The 18,705-nt window shown below is 32.6% G+C and overlaps 2 protein-coding genes across 2 annotated transcripts in view; both read left to right on the top strand.

Moving 5' to 3' along the window:
- LOC116000482 (COP1-interactive protein 1-like) overlaps positions 1 to 5,399 on the top strand; it is a 7,219-nt gene extending 1,820 nt beyond the window's left edge. The window contains exons 2-3 of the mRNA XM_031240571.1: positions 878 to 1,062; positions 1,258 to 5,399. Coding sequence (XP_031096431.1) covers positions 972 to 1,062; positions 1,258 to 5,060 — 3,894 coding nt within the window. The 5' untranslated portion in view covers positions 878 to 971 and the 3' untranslated portion in view covers positions 5,061 to 5,399. The remainder of the gene's footprint in view (positions 1 to 877; positions 1,063 to 1,257) is intronic.
- Positions 5,400 to 13,116: 7,717 nt separating this feature from the next.
- Positions 13,117 to 16,482, top strand: LOC115998569 (protein trichome birefringence-like 23). The gene is made up of 3 exons (XM_031238165.1): positions 13,117 to 13,676; positions 14,519 to 14,805; positions 15,492 to 16,482. Exons 1-3 carry the CDS (start codon positions 13,442 to 13,444, stop codon positions 16,299 to 16,301), a joined length of 1,332 nt encoding a protein of 443 aa, XP_031094025.1. The 5' UTR covers positions 13,117 to 13,441; the 3' UTR covers positions 16,302 to 16,482.
- The last annotated feature ends 2,223 nt before the right edge of the window (positions 16,483 to 18,705 follow it).

The raw sequence follows: 18,705 nt of genomic DNA, 5'->3' as shown, positions 1-18,705 counted from the left end.
AAAAAAAAAAAAAAAAAAAAAAAAAAAGGAGAGGCTTGGATGTTGATTTGAGCATGGAAATTAAATTAAAGGAGAAAACTAAAAGTAGTCATCAATGCTTTACTTTTGTGTATGTTGGAATGGTGACATCTTCCATAGCTTTTAGGATTAGATGGATATTAGAAAAGAAGAGGTTGACATGTCATGTGTGTGATAATCAAACTGTCTTTTCTTCATTCGAAATATTCCTTTGTTATTGTTACCTTGAGAAATTTGAATGCCAAACTAAAAATGTGTCATTTCTGATGAAGAATACAGTAAAATATTACTGTGGACTGCTTGCTGGATTAAATTGAGCAAACAGTTTTTTCCCCTGTTCAAAATGGCAAAAAATGGTTAATTTTTCTGAACCATATTATTCTTTTGTGTTTAGTTTTGCCATTTGCAAGAATTGAACTCCTTGTGGATAATATTTATGATTATATGCTTAATTTACATAATCTGTTTATGAGCTAAGTATTTATTGAGCTTAACTTGTTATTATTGAGTTCCCACTACAAGAGCTGCTTTTGGTACGTGTCTTTTACAGTCATATTCACAATATCATGCTGAGTAGTATGGCTTTATTGTGCTTGGTCACTGACATAAGTGGCATATCCTTCCTTTTTCTTTCTTTTTTTCTTTACTGATCTCAAGGAGTTTCATCAAAATGACTTTCTGTTGAAGCACTTTATGCAGGGATATCATATCCTTAAAATTTCTTGTACTAAGCTCTTAGTTGATGTTATAATGAGTTTCTGCATATTTTCTTATTAAATAACTAGCACCCTGTTAGACTTGGTTTATCTTCATCTCTAGATATACATGCTTCTTCCATCTCTAACAGATAAATTTGCAGTTTCGTTTACCAGGCTGCAGCTGTGGCCTGTTGGCTTTCAAGATTGAGGCAGCCCCCTGAAAGTGAAAAAGAGAGTAGCTGAATACTTAAAAAGATGCCAAAACACCACTTCAGGGAAAGAATAAAATCGTACTTTGGAAGTCATATTGATCCCCAAAAAGATGAGCTGCAAGGAACTAGAGAAGGTATTATGTTTTTTAATGGCACGATTGTCTTCAAAATCACTAGAACTGTGGAGATATCAATTTCTTGGCTATTATAAATAACGAATTGAGAGGAACTGAAGTTTGGAAGTTGCATATCAGCTTATTCCCTCTCCCCCAAAAGAGATTAGTAAGGCTAGAGAAATTATTCTGACATATGCTTTCTGTGTGTTGTAGATATTGACGGCAAACTTCAGACAATCTTAAACCTTCTAAATGAAGAGGATGGCAGTCATGGAAAAGAACCTGTGATTGATTTAGTTAGGGATTTCCACAGGCATTACCAATCCCTTTATGATCGCTATGATAATCTCACAGGATACCTAAGGGAAAAGGTAGACGGAAAGCAGAAAAAGGACAACTCTGCTTCTAGTTCTGATTCTGATTCAGATTCAGATTCAGATTATTCTCATAGGGAAGAAGATGGTAAAAATGGAAAAGTAGACCATGAATTAGAGAAGGTAACAGATGGCATCAGGCAAGAACTTGAAAATGCAAATATTGAAGTTGCCGAGTTGAGGACAAAGTTGACATCTGCCGTGGAAGAAAAGGAAGCAGTGCAATTGGAACACCAGCAAGCTTTGAGCAAATTGCAAGAACTTGAAAATGCAAATATTGAAGTTGCTGAGTTGAGGACAAAGTTGGCATCCACAGTGGAAGAAAAGGAAGCAGTGCAATTGGAATACCAGCAAGCTTTGAGCAAATTGCAAGAAGCTGAGGCAACCATCAGAGAAATTAATGATAAAGCTGAAAAATGTGATGGAGAAAGATCAAAACTTGCGGATGAGAATGTAGATCTCAGCTTAAAGTTGGAGAATGCTTGCAAACTAGAAGCTGAACTAAACCAGAAGCTAGAGGAAATAAATACAGAGAGAGCCAGCATAATTTTGGAGAAAGAAGCGGCTCTGAACAGTGTTGAAGAGGGAAATAGAACCATTGAAGATTTAAGGACCATCACTTCTCAGTTAAAGGACGAGAAAGGAGCCCTACAGCAAGAAATGGGAGCCCTACAAGGGGAATTTTCTACACTGCAAGAGAAACTCAACTCTGCAGAAAAAGAAATAGCTCAGCTAAGTCAGACACAAAGGGTAACGGAAGAGGAAAATCACTCTCTATCCTCGAAGATTATACAGCTCTCAGATGCTTTAAAGGAAGCTGAAGAAAAGATTCAGAACTTTGTCACTGAATCTCGCCAGTTAAAGGAAACATTGTCTGCAAAAGAAAAGGAGCATTCAATTCACAAGGAGATGCTGGAGTCTCAACATAATGAAGCTTCTACTCGGATTAGAGGCTTAGAAGTGGAGCTTGATTCATTGCATGCCCACAGAAAAGAAATAGAAAGACAGAAAGATGAGTTTATTTCATTGCTGAAAAACCACGAGGACAAGGAGAAGGACTCATCATCTCAAATAGAGGTTCTGACAACAAAGACCAACAATTTGCAACTTGAGATTGAATCGTTGCAGACACAGAAAGTAGAGCTGGAGCAGCAACTGGAGAAGAAAGCTCATGAAATTTCTGAGTTCTCAATTCAGATAGAAAGTTTAAAGGAGGAGATAGAAAACAAAAATGCAGATTGTCAGAGAATTGTAGAAGAGAAAGAGAACCATCTTGTACTGATGAAAGACAGAGAACTGGAACTTGACACAATACACAACCTAAAAAGTGGATTAGAAGAGCAGTTAAGTGGTAAAATCCAGGAGACTGCTCAATTGCAGAGTGAAAAAACTGAGATGCAAGATAAAATTTTTGAATTGGAAAGAGCACTGACAGAAAAAGAGAATGAACTGTCCTTTCTACGAAAGGAATCTGAAAACAGAGAGTGTGAATTATCTTCTCAAATCACAGAGTTGACATTGCAGGTGACCAATCTGCAAGAAAAATTGGATACTTTACATGCTCAGAAATGTGAATCAGATGCCTTACTTGAAAAGAAGATTGTAGAGATATCAGAATACCTTGTTGAGATGGAAAATCTAAAAGAGGAATTAGCGAGTAAAACTCTGGATGTACAGAGAATGCTAGAAGAGAAGGAAGGTCTGATGGTGCAGGTAAAGGACCTTGAAGAGGAAGTGAAGTCTCGAGGTGAACAGATTCACAAACTGGAAGAGCATATAAGGGAGGAGGAGGCTGGTTTACACAGCAGAATAACTCAGTCTGAGAGAACACTAATGGAGAAAGTCCAGGAGACTGCTCAATTGCAGAATGAAAAAACTGAGGTTCAAAATAAAATTTATGAGTTGGAAGAGCAGTTAAGTGGCAAAATCCAGGAGATCGTTCAATTGCAGAGTGAAAAAACGGAGATGCAAGATAAAATTAATGAAATGGAAAGAGCAATAACCGACAAAGAGAATGAACTGTCCTTTCTACGGAAGGAATCTGAAAACAGAGAGAGTGAAGCATCTTCCCAAATCACAGCATTGACATTGCAGGTGACTAATCTTCAAGAACAACTGGATACCTTACTTGCTCAGAAATGTGAATCAGATGCCCTAGTTGAAAAGAAGATTGGAGAGATATCAGAATTCCTTGTTGAGGTAGAAAATCTAAAAGGGGAATTAGCAAGTAAAACTATAGATGTACAGAGAATGCTAGAAGAGAAGGAAGGTGTGATAGTGCAGGTAAAGGACCTTGAAGAGGAAGTGAAGTCTCGTGACAAACAGATTCACAAATTGGAAGAACAAATGAGGGAGGAGGAGGCTGGTTTACAAAGCAGAATAACAGAGATGGAGAATACACTAACTGAGAAAGGGGTTGAAATCTTTGCACTGCAAAAGAAGTTGGATGATGCACATAGTGAAGACACCACCCGAATTTTTAACTTGACAGAAGAAATTGACAATTTAAAGAGGGAGGTGGACTTCTTGCAGGCTGAGAAAGTTAAGTTAGAGATACAACTTGAAAGAGGCAAACAAGAATCTTCTGAGTGTTTGGCTCAAGCAGAAAATCAGAACACTGAATTAGCACAGAAGATTGTAGATCAGGAAATACAGATGAAAGAGCAAGCAGAGGCATTCAGCAAATTGGCTGATGAGCAGAAGCAACTTGAAATTGTGCTCCAGGAGTGCAAAACAAATCTTGAAGTTGCAGAAATGAAAATAGGGGACATGACAGCAGAATTCCAGAATAATCTCAACTCCAAAGATCAGAAGATAAATGAAATGGAGGATGAAATTGAAGATCTGAAGAGAGATCTGGAGATGAAAGGAGATGAACTAGGGACTTTAGTGGAGAATGTCCGCACAACTGAAGTCAAGCTCCGCTTAGCCAACCAAAAGCTTCGGGTGACAGAACAGCTACTTGGTGAAAAGGAAGAAGACCATAACAAAAAAGAAGATAAGTTACTGCAACACCAAAGAACTCTGGGAGAACAGATCGCATCATTGTCAGGAATAATAGTTGCTTATAAAGAAACCCAACAGAGGATAATGGCAGATGTTTCGGACACAGTAACTGACACACTTTCTGGAATAGACATGTTTAACATGAAATTTGAGGAAGACTGTGGCCACTTAGAATCCCGCATTTATGAAATCCTGAATGAGCTTAAGGTAGCTAAGAACTGGATCAAGGAGGCTGGCCATGAAAAGGAGCAGCTAACAAAAGAAATTGAATCTCTTGCTCAGCAACTGAGAGGCAAAAAAGAAAGTGAGTTGGTGTTAAAAGAGGAGGTTAGGAAACTAGAGAGAACATTGCAGGAGGATGGAGTTGAAAAGGAGAATTTGATGAAGACCATACACAAACTTGAGGAGAAGATGGAAACCCTTCAAAAAATGGTTGATGACAAGGATAAAACAATGGGAGAATTGGAAAGGACAATGAATGAAAAAGACAAGGGGATCACTGACCTTAGTGAGGAGAAGCGAGAGGTCATACGGCAATTGTGTATCTGGATTGAGTACCATCGTAGTCGTTATGATCATCTCAAGGAGACAATATCAAAGATGACCAGTGGAAGAAGACAAATAGCAGCTCAATAAACATGAACAATGGAGATCCTAAGAAGACCAGCAGAAGCAGCAGCACAGTAGCATCTCAACTTTTCATGAACCACTACAACCATCTTGAACAGATGACCCAAGGTGCATCATGCATGAATGCAAGTAGAGACTTATCTTTTCTCAATGTTTTGTCATTTTTTATTAAATCTTTTCCTCTCAGTACTTAAGTTGGTCAACCATTTTTCTAGCTGATAGAACCATTTGTATATCTTTTTTGTGCACCATTCTTTTGGCTTTGTATACTATTGTAATTGAGTTGGTTTGCTTGTATTTATTCTTTTAAAGCCAATCTATTTGGCTTATTAGCCTGATTCAACCTTTCTTTTTGCACATATACTGTTGACTGACTACATGTATAGGCCGCACAGAAACTGGGGAAAGAGAGACAGCTGATACACAACCGACAACCTGCTGAAAATTGAACAAAGTTCATGTTTTCTCGGTGTGTGCTTTTTCACCCATTCTCAATACAACTACCTTTCATATACTTACTCAAAAGTATTCAAGGGTTATCTCAACCAAGTTGGTCTGTTGACTTAGTAATTATAAAATTTTAAGTTCAACTCTCAGTAAGATTTACTCCATACACAAGTTGAATAGTGATTGTGGGTTTTCATTCGTAATTCAAAAAAAAAAAAAAAAAAGGAGAAGTAAATATTCAACATTGATGGACAATGCTAAAGTTATGGTTATATTAAAGTAGTTAAAAATTGAAATAAAAACTAAATAACACAAGTAGCAAAATCTATATTATAATAAAATGACTAATTAATTAATTATTGACATGATATTTATTTTTATTACAGGTTTGTGTGTGTATAAATACATAAAATAGAGAGATGTTTGTGTACATAGAATAAAGTAAATGGTTAATTTATTTGCAAAAGATTTGGTAAATGTCATTCATGTTTATATAGTCTAATAATTAAAACATATTTGGCAAATACGTAAATAAAACTCCATAGTAAAATATATTTGATTTAATATAGTATTTAATTAGGTACATTATAGTGTTAATTAATGTATTTTTTTTTATTTGAATTGGAAGGGGGATACCAATTGTACACGTACAGGGGCTAGCACTATATTGCGCCACAAGGGGTGCCCAACAACATCATCTAATAGAAGGTTACAAATTGCAACTGGCGGGATTGTGAGCATGTGTATACCTCTCGGATAGATTCTGGAAATACCTGCGAGGCCATCGTTAATTAATGTATTTAAGACAAGTACAATTAGATAAATTGATTTGGTATTTAATATTTGATTAATTAAATGATGAACTGTGTAAAGATGATTTTGTCTAAAGAATTAAAGTACAGAATTTTTAACATAACATACAATTCCACAAACACATAAAATACCTACATGATTTAGGAATATAACATGAATAAAATCTTATAAATTAGATTAGATAAAAGTTAGGGAGTCTTAGTACTTTAATTCCATCTTGGTGATACATTCTTTTCCAAAGAAGTCATGAGTTTTTTCAAAAAAAAAAAAAAGAAGAAGAAGAAGCCATGAGTTCAAAATGGACCAATTGTGGTATAATTATAACAATCATGAGGCCAGGCCACTATCAATGGTGCCTAGTAAAAAACTGAAAAGTGATTGAGTTACTAACAATAGTACATGAAACAATATGATTGAATGGCTATCTGGTAATAGAAATTTTAAATCAAATAAGTTAGTGAATTATAACATGCCATGTTAGATGTAGGATGAACTTTACCTTTATAATACTTGTAGTACTATGTGCAATTAACCATAGAAGTTTTATAACCTACTTTCGTAGTTAATTCTTAATCATGGATTTGTACGTGTAAAAATCTTAATATACCGACTCGTCTAGTTCGCGGAAAGTACTTGAGTATGATAGGAATAGAATTGAAATTTCATGGAAAAGAAATTACTAAGAAGATTAATTATATTGTTTAGTTGGTAGAAAATAAATCACTAAAATTTTCCATGAACCAAATAGAAGAAAATTTAACTTTTTTTAAAAAAATTTAAACTTAAAAAAAAAAAAAAAATCATCCAACCAAACACCCCTAATCATCGAATAATAAAAGGGAAATGAACAACAAAAATGCAATGAACTTTTTAGTACCTACAAAAGCTAATGCATTTAATACATGTATAATATTTACTAAAATCAATGAATATAAATAATACGGCAGTCCAAATCTAAATAATAATTTACCAACCAGACACTAATCATTTTATTAATCTCTAGTTAAACTGTGTCACGAAACATAATAAATTGATTATTACTCCGTATTTTGCATTCCTCGTACTAATCGCACACTTGATGGGAGACATGAACGAAGGAGAAAAAAATACGGTGGCGCATTGATGGAGCGGAAGATGAGGCTGCTGTCGTCCAGCGTCGGCAGTTTTCGCGAAATCCGAGGATTTCGGAGATTAGATGTGGCGTCAGTGGGCCCGAGAGGCCGCAGTGATGACGTCAATAATGTTGGGACGGTTAAGAAAATGTTTCATAGGTTTTTAAGTACAATCGGCTTTAACAACAAATAGCATTCATTCATTCGTTCCAATTATTGAGTATTATTTTTTCTTTTTATAGAGTAAATACTCAAATAAAACAAAGAGATCACAAAAAATATAATTGTGATAATGTTACTCCAATACTAACTGTTACACCAATTGGTCTCATTTCGCTTGAATATAATGATGCATGGTTCGGAACATTTAACCTAAGTTGTCCATCCATTCACATGTCTTATCATCCACTTTTATAGTAACACTATTTTTACACGTGCATTGCGCGAATGTGTTAATACTTAATATTTATATTTAAATAAATATTTAAAAGTATTTCAATGCAAAACTATATATGATAAGTTCATATATAGGTCATTGAAAATTAAATTTTTTTATTTAAATAGGTAATTCAAAGTATATGAATGCAAGATAATATAGGAGATTCATTATAATTGTCACTAAAATAAATGTTTGCATTGTAAAATTGATAGTCTAAACACGATAATAATCTAAATAAATACGGAGTATTACTTTTGGTTTGAATTTCTCTAAGTCGATCTTCTTAATTTTCTTTTAGGTATATATGGTAGCATTGTATTGTCTCCATCTTCATTATTTGTCATTTTCATTTTTGTTGGTAGCTTTATTTAATTTAATAAGAGTAATAGAGTGAGGAACTTACTTTTCATCAACAACAATGAAGTCATTGATTTTTTATTTTTTTTAAATTTTAATTCGTTGTTAAGACAAATTATTTTGAGATTTTGTCAATGACAATTGCTACAATTGTTGTCAATAGAGGATGGGGATACATAATTTAAAATATATAATTACAATAGATATTGTTACAACGATATAGTTAAAATTAACTTATAAATTTCTTTAGAAGCTTTCATGCATTGATAAAATTCTAAGAATGATGTGTAAACTTGTTTAATCAGAGTTGTTGATAAAATTTCAATGTCGTGATCAAAGACTATTGCTTGAACTCAAGTTCCTTACAATCTTACATTTATATATATATATATATGCTTTGTTACCCTAAAAATTCTCCGCCCACTAACAACAATTATGCCCGATAAAAAAAAATACTAAAATCAAAATAATTTAAACCATTTATTTCATCAAACAATTACACCAACATTTTTTTAGTTCCCGTTAGGGCTCTTATTAGATTTGTATGTATTGTATATGTATATGTATTTGTATTGTATGTATGTATATGTATTGTAGATTAGTCTGATTATGCATATGCTTGATAGTTTTGTTTTGTTTTTTTTGAAAGAAACATATGCTTGATAGTTAATAATAGAGTTAATTCCATTTTTGGTCATAAATTTATAGGGGCAATTCACTTTTAGTCCTTATTTTTCAAAACATTTATTTTTAGTCCTAGCATTATTATGGCATGACCGGCCATTTTTGGTCCTCCATCAACAAAATCATTGAAATATCGTTAAATACAATGTCATTTTGATCATTTTTATATAAAGTTGTTAACTTGCTATACTTTTATTTTTAATTTTTTGAAAAAAAAATCATAATTGAAGACCTAAATATTCTTTTATTTTACGAAATTTAAACGATTTTGTTGATGGAGGGCTAAAAATCGTCATTCCATAATAATACCAGGACAAAAAAGGATGATTTAAAAAAAAAAGACTAAAATTAGAATACCAACAATAAATCTAAGACTAAAAATGAAATTAACTCTTAATAATATCACAACTCCAATCTCATCTTACCAATTCTCCAATAACTCTTAATATATGAAAATGTCAAAATAAATAAATAAATAATAGAAAACATTTAAATATACCTTATTCGTACATTCTATGTTTCACGAGCGCTTATCAAGCCGAAGATTATGGCTGCCATTCTTCCAATCAAAGTTGGCTCGTGTGCATGGATAGCGGCCGCGTAATTACACATTCAACAACCATCAAGTTTTCAGCTACCCAACAAAATAGCAAAAAAAAAATCTTTTTTAATGACAAGGAAAACTCTTATTTTCACATATATATATACTTCCAATAAAACTATGACATGTAAGAAATTTTACTAGTTGAATTATTGGGGATATACTTATTATTTTCCTATCAAATGATATTAGTTGTATGCAATAAGTATCATAGATTCATAGTCCTTTATATTTACTAATTATCTGTTAAAAGTATCCATCACAAGTAAATTTAAAAAAAAAAAATTAAATCTAATAGTTTAGACTAAGACGGTTGGTAAGCGAATTGCTAATACAATTACAAAATCGGAAGTAAGCTAGTAAAAAATACATTAAATGATACAAGATTTTGTATAACAAAATCTAATGCAAATTTTAATCATCCTAAGAAAAAAAAAAGTATTTTCCTTAATCTCTTCTCACAAAATATTGCATTACCTAAGGTGGCTAGCTAAGCTAAATACTACAACATTTTTTTTTATAATTAATTACGCATTATTTGGCGGATGCCGTTATAAAAATAATTACCATTACTTCCTAATATATGACATCATTTAAATTTTGAAAAAGAAAATTTGTTTATTTTTGTTGTCTAGGTGAATTAAAATTTTGATTTGGTATATTTGTTATCTTCTTACACTATACAGACTAGGCCAAATAAAAAACATAAGTACGTGGTTTTTGATCATATTCTATTAAGTATATCCATCGAAAAACAAAAACATGTACAGATTGGATGACAACATATAATGATTAATTTCAATTTAATTTATATATATTTGAATATCTTCCCTACGGCTACGAGTGTCATAGGTTTGCTATTAACAGATGTTGTGAGTGCTGCTGGACATAAGTTTATGTAGTTTTTTAGTTGTTTGTTTCCCTTGTATGCAAAAATAAATAAATAAAAGGGAAAAGGCACTTTTTCCCCCTAAGTTATGTGCATATAGCATTTTTTTCCCCTGAGTTATTAAAGTGGCAGTTTTTCCACCTCAGTTATTTCAAAAGTGGTAGTTTTTCCTCCTGAAATGTTAAATTGACATTTTTACCCTTAAAAAATAACTATTTCATTTATTTTTATTCTCCAACCAATTATATTACTAATATGCATGGAAGATTATGGTTCGATACGAACCTAATCGAACACCGTAGTAATTGAACTTAAAAAGTATGGACGGTTACGGTTACGATTCAAAACCGAAAAAAAATAAAACAAAATAATTGTTAAATTTAGACTATTTTTAAATAAGAAATAAAACTATAAAAATAAATAAATAAGTTTTGATTGGCGGTTCAAAATCGAAATTGGAACCGAACCGTACTGATTTATCAAATAAGTGTTTGATCATTTTCACTATATATGAATGTGGTTCAATTCCGGTTTACGATTCAACAATTATTTAATTTTATTTTTTTGGTTCTGAATCGTAATCATAACCGTCCATAGTATTTTGGTATGATTGCTACAGTGTTTGGTTAGGTTCGAACCGAATCGTGATCATCCATACATAAGTTATAATTTGTTGGAAAAAAAATAATGAAATAATTATTTTTAAGGGTAAAAATGTCAATTTAACATTTCAGGGGAAAAAACTGTCACTTTAATAACACAGAGAGAAAAAGTGCTATATGCACATAACATAGGGGAAAAAAGTGTCATTTTCCCTAAATAAAATGCAAAGTCAGTCAGACAATGTAAATTTGAAATTCAAAATGATCGATATAATCTTTCAAAAAAAAAATGATGGATATAATAAGTATAAATAGTACAATTGTAGGGTCAAACATTCAATTCGGTGGTAAAAGAAAAATTGTATCTGTTGTTTTCAAAAAAAAAAATAAAAAAAAATTGTCTCTGTTTCAACTTTTCGTTTGACTTCCTAAAGGAGAAATTCAACAAGATTCCCCTTCGTACTTTGAACTGATAAATGTTTATTATTTTTTTTATATTAAATATTTATTATTCTTAATATATTAAAATTTACTATGTTTCAGATAAACAATTAATAAATATTATTTTTATATCTTAAATATTTATTTTAATATTAAAAATTATTTTTAAATAATATATTAAAAATAAATTTTTAAAAAATTAACATGCAATACACTAAAAATAAACGTATATAGTAATGGTTTACTTTATCATGTAAATTATGGTCCCGGTATAATAATTGCTTATTACAATACATGGGTATCATTTTTTTTTTTACAAAAAAAATTATTGTATGCAGTTATATTTAATTATAACAAAATCAATAGATTCATATGTGATTAATAAATAATAAATGTTCTTAAAAGTTGAATATACTCTTGTTGAAATTCTATTGGTTTCTGAACGTATTAAGTATTCTTTAAATACGACAATGAAATTAAAAGTAAATAGTTTTTTTTTTTTAAAAAAAAAAAGCGAACACTATGAACTATGAATTTGTCTTTTCTAAAAGCAACATTGAATACCACAAATTCACAAAAGCCAAAAACTGTGTTTATTTCAATTTTATTTTATTTTTGTTATTCTCTATTCTTAGATTTCTGTATTTCAATTTTCAAATATACAAAGAAGAGACTTAAAAAAAAAAGGATAAATTCTCTCATTAGTACACCATGATTTGCTGCAAACTTTAAGGGGGGTGTTTGATTGGATGGAAATTCCTACAAGTTGAGGAAAATAGTGTTTTGTGTTGTTTGGTTGGATGGAAAACAATTTCCATTGAAAAAAGTTTTCCTTAACAATGAGGAAAACATTTTCCTAGCAAATTTTAGATATTTTGTTTTTCATGGAAAACTTTTTCCATAGAAAAGTAGTATGACGATTTTGCCCTCACCATACTTTATTAATTACTCTTTATTATAATATTATTATTATTGTGTAGGTTATATATGTCATTCATTATTTCTTATCATTTCAAACCCAATCAAATAATGGAATTCAAATTTTCAGTAATTTCTTCTCCACCAACCAAACGATGAAATCTATTTTCCTGATAATTTATTTTCTATGAAATTTGAATTCCATTTCCTTCAAATATTTTTCAGCGAACCAAACGGTTTGTAAGAGCAATCTAACAGCTCTTTTTCAAGTTTTCTTTTGCCTGCATGGAAAAGAAAAAAAAAAACAGATTTACGAAGAGTTGGATTTTTTGAGGGACATGTAAGAGAGAGTAAAAAGAAAAAAAAAATTGTTCGTGTGCATTGGGTGTGTTAGAAGCTAATTTTTCTTTTGTCACTTTTATTTTTTCTTTTTCCTCATTTCTCTCTCTCATACTCAGAAAAAAATTGATAAAAATTTTCAATGGTTAGTGATGCTCTAACATCATCTACATCCCTAAGAGGCTAAGAGAGATGTTAACATTTGTTTTACTTTACTTATAATCATTAGATGTCTATGAATTGACTGATCTTATTAATTTTTAATGAAAATTAAAATAATCAAACAAATATTACTATGCCCTAAATAAAAATTAAGAAAGGATAATACGATTACTTTTTCCGCATGTAGATAGCCTAAAAAGGTGACAAATTTGATGTGATGAACACTATGATTGGGTGATCGGCCAAGGGTCACGGACTCAGGGGCTCAGGGCACTGGGACACAGGAGACAAATGAATTTCCCTTGTATTTATATCTCAACACCAATTGGATGATACCTTATTTACTAATTTCACCTTCTGAATTTCCGCCAAAATTTCTGCTTACAATTGCCCCACTCTGTACTCGGGTATACATTTTTACATTTCTCAGGAATTCCATATTTCATACCCAAATACATTCTTTTCATCACAGATTTCGGCTACCATGTCTCTGTTTACACAATCCCATCACATATTTCAGCCCAAAATTGCATCTTTATGCATCTTCTTTTAGAATTTCAGTAGAGTGAAGGCGATTAAGAAAATGGTGGTGTCTTGGAAGTCCTGGTGGAGGTCTCTGAACAAGCAGGGTCTCTTGGTTTTGAAGTTTGGGCTCTCTGTTCTGGTGGTGAGTCTTGCTTTTAGGATACTTTTTTCTGGAACCACTCGGATTCTTGAAATCCCTGAGACTAAAACCACATTTCTTGGTCACTCTTTGGCTTCACCACTGCCTCTTCATCTTCGGTTGCCCCAAACTGTTGATCATGATTTCCCTCAAGGTACTCGATTTTGCTTTTTTTTTTTTTTTTTGGGTGCTTTGAACAGTGCCTTTCTTGTGATGTTTACTTTAGCCAGCTTTTTCTACATCTATAGATAAAGGGGAACTGTGATTTGATGTGTATGGCAAGGAGTTTGCTTCTTTGTTAGACTTTTTTTGAAACACAATAATGATGCATACAACTTTCAAGTTTTTGAATTAATCTGGAAACTTTGCAGTAGAAGAATTAACAGAATGCAAAAAGTAAATAAAGAAAATCAATGCTCTTAATAACTCTCTGTTTAATTTGTTTTTGGATTAGTAGTTTAGCTTGCCCACAAAAGACGAAATTCCTAGCCCCACGCCTCGGCCTGATACTATAGTAGAGTAGAGAGGTAAATCAGGTGACTCAACGATCCATTAGGTCCGAGTACCCGAGTTTGGTGCCCACAAGGAGTCCACCACATTGGTGTAACTCTCACACTCGGGTTACCAAGGCTCAATCCTATGTCCTTGTCCACTATCTACCACTCAGGAACCAACTGGAATTGTCTTTGTGTAATTGTGTGTCTGTTTGTATGACAATTAACACTGTTCATGTGGTGTTGGAGTAATTATCATTAGGATGTGGTTGTAATTATCATTATCTGGTTTTGGTCATGAATGGATTGAAATTAACATAATAAAGATTTGCTAGCTGCAATCTGTTAGCTTTCATTATCCAATGTATTGCTGTGTTTCTGCATTCTTTTACTGTCATTGGTTTTGAGGAATTCATTAGTTTTGGAAAAAAAAACATACAAGCTAGGTTATCCATATTGTCATATACTGAACTGAATTTCCTTTTTTTGTATATGTATATAGAGAAGGCAGAGACGTGTGATCTCTTTGTTGGAGATTGGATTCATAATCCTGACGGTCCTTCTTACACAAATGAGACATGCAGTTTCATTGGAGGCCATCAAAATTGTATGAAGAATGGTCGACCAGATACCGACTTTCTTTACTGGAGATGGAAGCCACGCGATTGCAACCTGCCTCGCTTCAAGCCAAAGAAGTTTCTTGAGTTAATGAGGGACAAAACCTGGGCATTAATAGGTGATTCAATATCCAGGAACCATGTTCAATCCATTCTTTGCATGCTCTCGAAGGTAAAAGCGGTCTGTCTGCTTGCTAGTAATATGACGAAGTAACACGATAACTCACTGAAATGATTCGTTTAAAAGATTTTCCACTTTTATGTTTTGCATCTTAGTTGATTTGCTTCTATCACAGATTCACAGCAGCAGGATATTTGACTTGATTGTCTTTTATAATTGGTGGTTTAAAGAACTGAAGAACCAGTTTTGCAGTATCTGACTATCTGTTTGCAGTATTCTCCTGGCCTTAGATAATGTAACCATTTTGTGCTTGGAATTCCATGTCCCAAATGTTTTAAATTTTGTTAAAACATGCCAAAAAAGGTTTACCATTTCATTTTGAAATCATACCTTGAAGATTTAATTGACTAGGAGAATACAAAAGATCAGCATCTCTTCAACCCTGTCGGGACTCGAACCCGTGACCTGGCTCTAATACCAAGAGTGTTAGGAAGCTATAACTTACAGCAAAGGGCAAGTTTATTTCACTATACACAACCATCACATTTTCGAGAGGCAAGGTACTGGACTTGACCCTTCACCGGCCTCTGCCCAACAAATCCTATTGTCGAACCCATGACCTATAGTCTAGGTCTGACTTGAATACTGAAGAATGTGTTACTTCTCAACTAAAAGCTGATAAGAGTTAGTTGGACTATACATTTATATTTTTATAGTAAAGTTGTGGAATTTTTCAGGTGGAAGAACCTATTGAAGTGTACCATGATGAGGAATACAGATCCAAAAGATGGATCTTCCCTGTGTTCAACTTCACTGTTTCAGTCATTTGGTCCCCATTTCTGGCAGAAGCAGCCATTTTTGAGGACTACAATGGGGTTTCCACGTCAGAAATCCAGCTGCATCTCGACAGGCTTGACAGGAACTGGACTCAGCATTTTGACAGCTTCGACTACATGATGTTTTCCAGCGGCGAATGGTTTGTAAAATCAACAATCTATTTCGAAAACGATACAGCATTGGGCTGCCACAACTGCCCCAAAAGGAACTTGACACAGCTCGGGTTCAACTATGCTTACAGAGAAGTTCTCAGGCACGTTTTCAGCTTCATCCTATCGTCAAACCACCGAGGGACGATCTTCTTCAGGACTTCCACACCGGACCATTTCGAGAACGGTGAGTGGCATAGCGGAGGGAGCTGCAGAAGAACAGAACCTGCAAAGGAAGGCGAGTTTCAGTTAACCGAGATCAACAAGATTCTGCGCCGTATTGAGCTGCAAGAATTTGAGGAGGCTTTGGCGAATGCGGGTGAAAAGAGGGTGAAGCTTAAACTGTTTGATGTGAACCCGCTTTCGCTGTTGAGGCCTGATGGTCATCCCGGGCCTTATAGATTCTTCCAACCATTCGCGAAAGACAAGAATGAGAGTGTTGGTAATGACTGTTTACATTGGTGTTTGCCTGGGCCGATAGATTCCTGGAATGATTTGGTAATGGAGATGGTTGTCCGTGGTGGGGAGGATCAGTTTGGTGCTGCCATTGATGTTTCTTGAAGCTCATGTTTGATCATGCATTTTGACTTCTCTGTTTATATATAGTTCTTATCAACATTCATCTTTTCAATCTAACTTCATAGCATTGATTGGTAGCATAATATTTTTTGATGGGTCAAGCAAGGCGTACAAATATCTTTTTCCCAATACTAAATTGAATATGGTCTATGGATCTCTGGTATGCTGGACTTATAGTCTTTACTTTTAGCTAGTATCTTTTTACTTGTCCATGGTTCTGCAAATCACGTTGCTCATAGACTTGCTAGATATTAGAGAGTGATTTTCAAGCCCTAGTCATGTACCGCTAGACGAAAGCACGGGTGCTCCAATTTTTGGGGGTCTTTTTTTTTTCTTTTAAATTTTTATTTTAAAGTTGTATATATAATTTATTATTTTTATACTTAACAATTATGTTTTTAGAATCAATAGATTGGTTTTAATTGCAAGTGAAAATAAACATGTATAAGAAATTGACATCAAAATTTTAGTAAAATAATTTTGTATTTATATATGTACAAAAAATGTCGCTTTTAAATTAAATTTTGAATTGTATTTTTTCTTTGTTGAATTTTTATGCATTATATTTTGACATAAAAAAGTATTACAATTTGTTTTGGTTATATGGTTATAAAATACAATAACTTGAAGCAAAATCGGTGTGGACTCTGTATCATTGTAGTGGGTAGTCTTAATGTAAATAAAAAATAAAAAAGTCTCTCTCCCCCTTGTGTTCTTGTCTCTTGGAACAAAAATGTTGAGGGTCCAAATTAAAGTATTAAATAGAGCCTCTATTTTGTACAAGTCTAGTCGGCCCTGCTCGTGTATTGGTTCTCTTTTGATCTTAATATATCTTTCCCTATTTTGATTTAGAAAAAATAAAAACTTATAATGGCACATGATATTTACCATTTTATATTACTTATATTCAACTTTATCAAGAACAACTTTACTGCTTTGCAGCTACAGATGACAAATTATACTATGGACCATGGTCTATATTACGATGTAGATCATTGATAATGTTCATTTTTAATATATTAAAAATTTATTGTACTAAATGTTTGTTTTTATATATTATACAAAATAATCAACTTTCAGTATATTAAAAATACTTTTAAAAAAATTAAATATTTAATGTACTGAAAATAAATATTTAATATACTAAAAAAATGAATCTGATGTCAGGTCTATTTTACAAAGTGAACAATGGTTCAGAGCATTATGATTGGGTACAGATTTGGAATGTCCACGAGATGTCTGAGCAGGCCCTTCTAACAGGAGGCACCTTTAAGCCCGTACCATATTCAGACTAATCCCCGCTCGCACCGGGCCGGCCCAATTAAGGGGCAAAGTGCTGGTCATATTGATTTTTCCATACAAGGGGGATCAAACTCCCAACCTCCTCTTAAGGAGCAAAAGTGCCGAGCCACTCACGCCAACCAAGCTGGTTGATTGGGTACAGATTTGTTAATGAATAATCATCTATTTTGACTTCGTGGATTCAAGATTGCTAAAGTAAGCAGTCAAGCAAGCTATTTAGATAATGGACTATGGTTGGGAGAAGAAGATAATGGAATATGGTTTAAATGGGTATGAGATTGATTCCTTTAAGATAAGAGAATCCTCATCAGTTGAGGTATTTTCTCTAGTTTTTTATGAGTCTCATCATCCACTATCTCATTTAATTACGGAATTTTTTTCTCCATTAATTTTAAGTTTTGTTTTTAAATTTTTTTTTATGGACTATCCATTTTATTCCATTATATTTTAATTATTTCTTTATCTATTATCATTCTGAAAATTATAATTGTAATTATAATTATAAATTTGATAACAATATTATTGATAATTATAAATTTAATAATAATATTATTGATAATTAAGAAAATTTAATTTAATTAATAACTATAAATTTAATAACAGTATTAAATTAAAAAATTAAATAAAATTAAAAAAGAGCGTTTATAAAATTAAATTAAAAAAAATAAAAATAAGAAGTTGGTTGCTGCAAATTATGTTTTTAATTAAGAAAATATATATATATAAGCCTTCAATCGGCCACTCTCAATTGTCCAAGCAGGCGCATGTAACAGGTGGACAGTGAGACGCAATTGCGTCACTATTATTATTTTTTAAATTAATTTTTGACAAAATACAAACTATGGTAGGAGAACAATCCACAAAAATAAATAAATAAATAAATAAATCCCACCCCACATCAACAAAAAACCAATCCAATTTTTTTGTATTGTTCTAAAAACCCACCAAAATACATTGGTCGGGTTGCTCTAAGGAGTTTGAGAGTACCATTAAAAGATATTTTTTAATATGATTTTACAGTAGTTTAATTATGACAGTGAACAGTGAGACGCACTTACGTTACTACTTTTTTAAATATAATTTC

The sequence above is a fragment of the Ipomoea triloba genome, chromosome 12 (genome assembly GCF_003576645.1).
Source record: "Ipomoea triloba cultivar NCNSP0323 chromosome 12, ASM357664v1".
Taxonomy (NCBI): Eukaryota; Viridiplantae; Streptophyta; class Magnoliopsida; order Solanales; family Convolvulaceae; genus Ipomoea; species Ipomoea triloba.
This window is presented reverse-complemented; position numbering and strand designations above follow the sequence as displayed.